The 5,634-nt window shown below is 34.7% G+C and overlaps 1 protein-coding gene across 1 annotated transcript; it reads left to right on the top strand.

Annotated features, from left to right (window-relative positions):
- The first annotated feature begins 211 nt into the window (after positions 1–211).
- Positions 212–4,053, top strand: LOC140043938 (UNC5C-like protein). Its single transcript, XM_072088430.1, has 2 exons — positions 212–249; positions 1,216–4,053. Exon 2 carries the CDS (start codon positions 1,780–1,782, stop codon positions 3,586–3,588), a length of 1,809 nt encoding a protein of 602 aa, XP_071944531.1. The 5' UTR covers positions 212–249; positions 1,216–1,779; the 3' UTR covers positions 3,589–4,053.
- The last annotated feature ends 1,581 nt before the right edge of the window (positions 4,054–5,634 follow it).

Here is a 5,634-nt window from a genome sequence, read left to right on the forward strand (position 1 = left end):
CATAATTATTGATAAAACTGATAAATTACAATGTGTAATTGAAGTAACCAATAGCATGCGAATCCACCGGAACTTATCAAACCATGACGTCAACAATCCAAAACTGCAAAATGTTTGTTGGACTAAGTGTTGATATCATATGCAATGTTTGCACGAAAACCAAAGCATTCTTGAACTAAGAAAATAACAGCTTTGATAAAACAGCGAAGGATATACTTCTGCTAGTGTTTATTATTTTCATAAATCATAGTAAGTAAAAATCACTTTTTGGTACATTTTATTCTAGGGTGTAGTAGACCTAACGATTTAATTTCATAATATTTGTGTAGGCCTATTTTGTTAAAGTATTGTTATATATAAATAGTTTTGAATCTCGGATAAGGGCGGCTTTATCTTATTCCTCATCTTTATCATTTCAAATTAATTAATTAATTAATTTTCAGTATATCACTGGACGGTTTTTAGAATTTGTTCTGTGTCTGCAAATGTTTATAATATACTTCATAACATAATATATGAAATCATTTTATTTATTTATTTATTTAGCCTGTCACATACAGTACTGCCAAAAGTGAAGGTTCAATCTTTCTCTGTTTCTTTAGATTCGATGCAAAGATTCCTTTTTGCTTTATTGAGGCCTTTTATTGTTATTTAACATAGATGTCACGCTTGATTGCATTTTATGATTTTGCAAGCTGTGTTTCTGCAAGTGAATCTTTCCCATTTAAATTTGGGGGAAAGAAAGACATAAATTAGTGTTAAGTCTGGCAGCATCACCATCTCCTCTTTTTGTTTAAAATCTTGGATCTACCATAGCTTCTGAAATTCCCAAGTTAAAAAATCACTATTACTTTTAGAAATGTTGTGATTTTAAAGTTGTTGCCACTTCAAATTTAATGGAACCACACAAACTAAAGAATACATTTTTATTAATTTCAATTATTTTTCATAACGTCTTAATTTTGACTATATTATACCTTTTTTTTGGGCAATTTCATGATTTTTAGTAATGAAGTAATGAATTATTTAAAAACATAGATAGGCATAGTAAGTACTGTACTCAGGTTATTTCCAAATCTACTGGTGGTATGGAAAAAATATGTAATTTTCCATTAATTCGCCAAAATAAGCTACGTCTCACCATTCCCAGGTTACCTGTGTGAATTTTAGGGGAAGACCATTTTCTAACCAATTGTAAACAATTACCTTTTTCAGAACCACCTTCTATTGTCTGGCCGATTGACGTCACTCTGTACACACCAATGCATTCAGGCGAACATAACAGAACAAACACATCAAAAGTTAAACTCTGATGGTAAGGGTAATACCACACTGCTGTGAAAAGCATACTGCTGGCCAGTAATGCAGCACTGCTGTTGTAGCAAAAAACTGGTAGAACATAAGAAGTGAGGCTGGTCCTCAACATGATCACTACAGTATTATAATCAAAGAATCGCTTGCATCAAGTGGATAGATATTAGTGCTACAGTAGTTTTGAAATCAAGATTGAACTATTGCATACTGAGAGCTAACTCAACTTTGACGCTAGCCAACCACAACTTACACCAATTGGAAAGATATACGGTAGTGCTTTGTAAATCAAGATTGAACTGAGAGCAGAGTGAGCCCTAAACACACCCACCACTTGCATTAATATTCTCCTTCATGATGTGATCAAATCATGATGTGCATTTGATCCTGAAAAAAAAAATAGGAATAGACAAAGGATTTTATTAACTGTGCTAAATTCACTGCTGGTTTACATAAAGCTTTAACATTATGGAGCATTATACAGGTGAAAAAACAATGCATGAGTCAAATGATTCAGAGGATTTATCCTGTATGGAAGAACGGGTAAAAATGGCTGTTCTTGTTGCTATTGTAATTATGGTCACCATCATACTCTTCCTGATCATGCTCTTAATAGTAAGACTCTTATGCCACAGAAGGTTGTCCATACGATGCGTTAGAACCAGACAGACAGAGGACGTAGAAGAGGTCAACACTTTCAGGTCAAGGTGTGTTAATACGATCAGCAACGGCCATTTTAATCAACGTCATATTCTGACATCCGAAATGGTTCCTTACAGTAGTCCAGTTGTGGATAATCCTGCGTATATAGAGGACGCTGCAGAATGTGGTCACATGGTCGATGACAATGTTTCGCTCTCACTGCCATTAACTCGCTCTGATTTTGAACTTCACGAGTTTGACAAAGACATGGTCATCAGTAAGACAATTACGATAGATTCTAAGTTAGTTGTGTACATCTGTCGTATGATTGGGTCTCAAGGAGGCGTATTGGAGCTTGCCAATATGGGAATATCACTTTTTATTCCTCCAGGTGCCATTCCAAATGGAAGAAAAGAAAAGATTTTTTTGATACTCGATTGGGATTTGTCAGATTTTCCAGAAATGACGGACTTACAGACGATCATCAGTCCGGTTGTTCATTGCGGTCCTCACGGCCTTGTACTCAACAAACCAGCGGTGTTGAAGTATAAACACTGTGCATACGACAGAAACGATATCGAGGTATTTTCGAGCGAAACAAACTTAATGCATAACAAGGAGTGGATGAAAGTGCCTGAGCAAGACAACGATAAACAGTATGTTTTGACTTCAACCGAATGTCAGATACAAATAACGCATTTCACACTTTACACTAGCATAGCGCAGGGTAGCAACACTAGAAAATGGTTGCAGATTGTCGCCTTTGCCGGACCTCTTAGAATCGGATGTCACTTCCAGGTACGGTTGTACTTCCTTAACAATACGCCGTGCGCCCTGCAGTTTGCCAAACAAAATGAAGAGAAGCAAAACTTTCATCAAATTTGTCCGGAGAAAGTATTTTTGTTCAATGGAAATCAGGAGGATATGCTGGTTCACTTGAACCACAAGAGTGAGGGGTGGTCATGCAGCAATGAACTTACTGAACGTGTTCCTTATCTCAGCATTTGGCATGGAAAATGCCCTCATTTATCATTCATCTTTAAGCATGAAAACGTGAACGTCCCAGATATAAGTCTTTGCTTGAAAACGTATCAGAAAGGATGCGAAGATGAGTTTATAAACTTTAAAATTCTGCTTTCACTTCCGCAAAACGCTAGTAGCGATACCTCACTAGCACCGAAACCATTGATGCATTTGCCTGAAAATGAACGCAGAGACAGCAACGGTTATCATTCGCAAGGAAACAGCCCTAAGATTCACAGACAGACTCCTGAATCGACAACAAAAATTTACATTAACTACAGTTCCATGGACAATATAAACGTGTGTACAAGTCCATGCACATTTGAAGTGATACCTTACCAGTTGCAGATTGACCTCGTTAAACTGCTTGACCCGCCGTGCCTTTTCGGTAAGGATTGGCGTATCATTGCAAGCGCATTGGATATGGATGCAACCATCCCACTATTGATGAACCAAAAGAGTCCGACAACGATTCTGTTGCAGACTTTGATGCAACAGGATCGTTCGATGGATTGGTTAGCAGAAGTTTTGCTGAAGAATGACCGTTTAGATGCAGCCAATGTCATTATGAAGGTGTGCAAAGCACAACAAGAAATAGATGATGACAAATAGGCCTAGCAAGCGGGAATTTATCAGGTTGTTTGGTTAAACCCTCTTTCCCCTTTTCAAAATATAGGGAGTGTTAAAAAATATGCCATGGAACTTGACTATTTTTTGGCCAGTTCATCCTAGCAAGCATGCAAATTTCATCTAAAAACAATTTTTATAAAATTTGCTTACATACACATTTTTTCTTCTTTTGCTCAATAAAATCATGTTAAAAAAATTGCCATTTCCTAATTGTTGTTGTTACCATACGGATATGTAATGTAACATCCGAATAAAAAGAAATTTAATTAATCCAGCAGCTGTATTATAATGATAATTAATTGAGCAAATATTTACATACTTGCTAATGGTTCCGGATGCCAGTCAGTTTTTAAAATTAAATAATGCGATTTCGATAGTTTTTGTGTGAGAAATACATCACACTTAAAAGTTAAAAGTATCTATTCAGTGGCTTAATGGAGGTGGGGGGGGGGGGGGGGGTTGGTTATGCAACTGTATTGTTTTTTCAAGAGTAGTTGCTTTGTATTAAGATAATAGTACAGTAGTGTAAATCATAATATTTATGTTTGGCCCCATGACATCATTTACAGTAGTGTCAAGAATTCTATTTTATGCAAGTATATGTGTATCTATTGTGTATTTATTAAACATGGTTGCGATTCATTTTGCAGTTGTAAACTACAATCCATATTTTTAGTTATGAACAATTCAGCATTTTTTGTTTCAATATGTATATTGGGCTAACAGGGCAATTTATGTTGCTTAAAACTAATCAACGCATGCACATATCATGTACTGTATGTTAGAAAAGACAGCAACAAACCTACACAACTGCCCTTTTATACATTAATACTAGAATTACCTGCTGTACATAAGGAATGTGATAAACCAGGAATATTGTTATTATTAGGAACAGTTGAATACAGTAGAACTTGCATTAGGGATATATTCGGTACCAACAATGCATCCCTTTAATAATTTATTTGTAACAAATTAAACTTAGAATTTCCTGTAGGCTATTAAATGTGCCTGGATAAAAACAAAGAAGTTTAAAGTTCAACTAAACGAAAAAAAGTGAAAGTAATTACCGTGTATAAGTTAAATTAACACGGGTGACCTGTTTATTGAAAGATGGTTTCTCTGATTTAATAATATAAAGAGTTAAATTGAAAATCTTTTCTAAATAGATGTAAATTAAGATATAAAACACTCAGGAGCTGCACACTACCTACGTACCTAAATCAATGTACTCAGAATCAAATTAATGTATTACATATTAAAATTTAATATATAAATGGTTGCAAGCATGACACTGCTGGCGGGTCTGCTTACAAAGAAATAAACATGTATATAGATCAACAAATCAAGTATGCATATTTCCTGAGTTAATGTAAATAAAGAGAGTTTAAATTTGTATTTATCATCATCCAATCTAAGTTGGCAGTCTTGTTCACTAATTAATACCATCCCATTGCGCAAGTTCCCTTTTGGAATAACGCAATAAGCTTTTTTTTAAATATTTTAAGTTTTACCAAGGAAACAATGATTATTCTTGAAAGGACGGAAATTCTTTGTAAATACAATATGAAGAAAACAAAGGTTTTTCACTCACAAGCAACATATAGTAGAGTATCAAGGAGAGATTATATTAATTCAGCATTATGTAACACCAACTTGAGATATCATGGTATTGTTATCTATTTCTTATTACAACTTTTACATATTTAACCATGTGGATTATAGAATCTATATTATTCCTAATATGGAATTGCAACATACTCTAAATTAAAGAAAGTTTAAACATGTTTTGTTTTTTCTTCTTCATATTTTGTCTAAAAATGTTTGTGATAACAGTAACACAACCCATTATGATTGAGGAACAGGTTCGAATTTTGTTATGAAATGTCATTATAGGCATTTGGATACCAAACAGTTATTGTAGTGGAGCTGTAGCTTGGTAGTATGGATAACATGCTTGCTTTCCAATCCCAATGTATAGGGTTCAATCTTGACCTAGCGTCAGGGTTTGAACACTACCCAAGCCTTAAA

Source organism: Antedon mediterranea, chromosome 3 (genome assembly GCF_964355755.1).
Source record: "Antedon mediterranea chromosome 3, ecAntMedi1.1, whole genome shotgun sequence".
NCBI lineage: Eukaryota > Metazoa > Echinodermata > Crinoidea > Comatulida > Antedonidae > Antedon > Antedon mediterranea.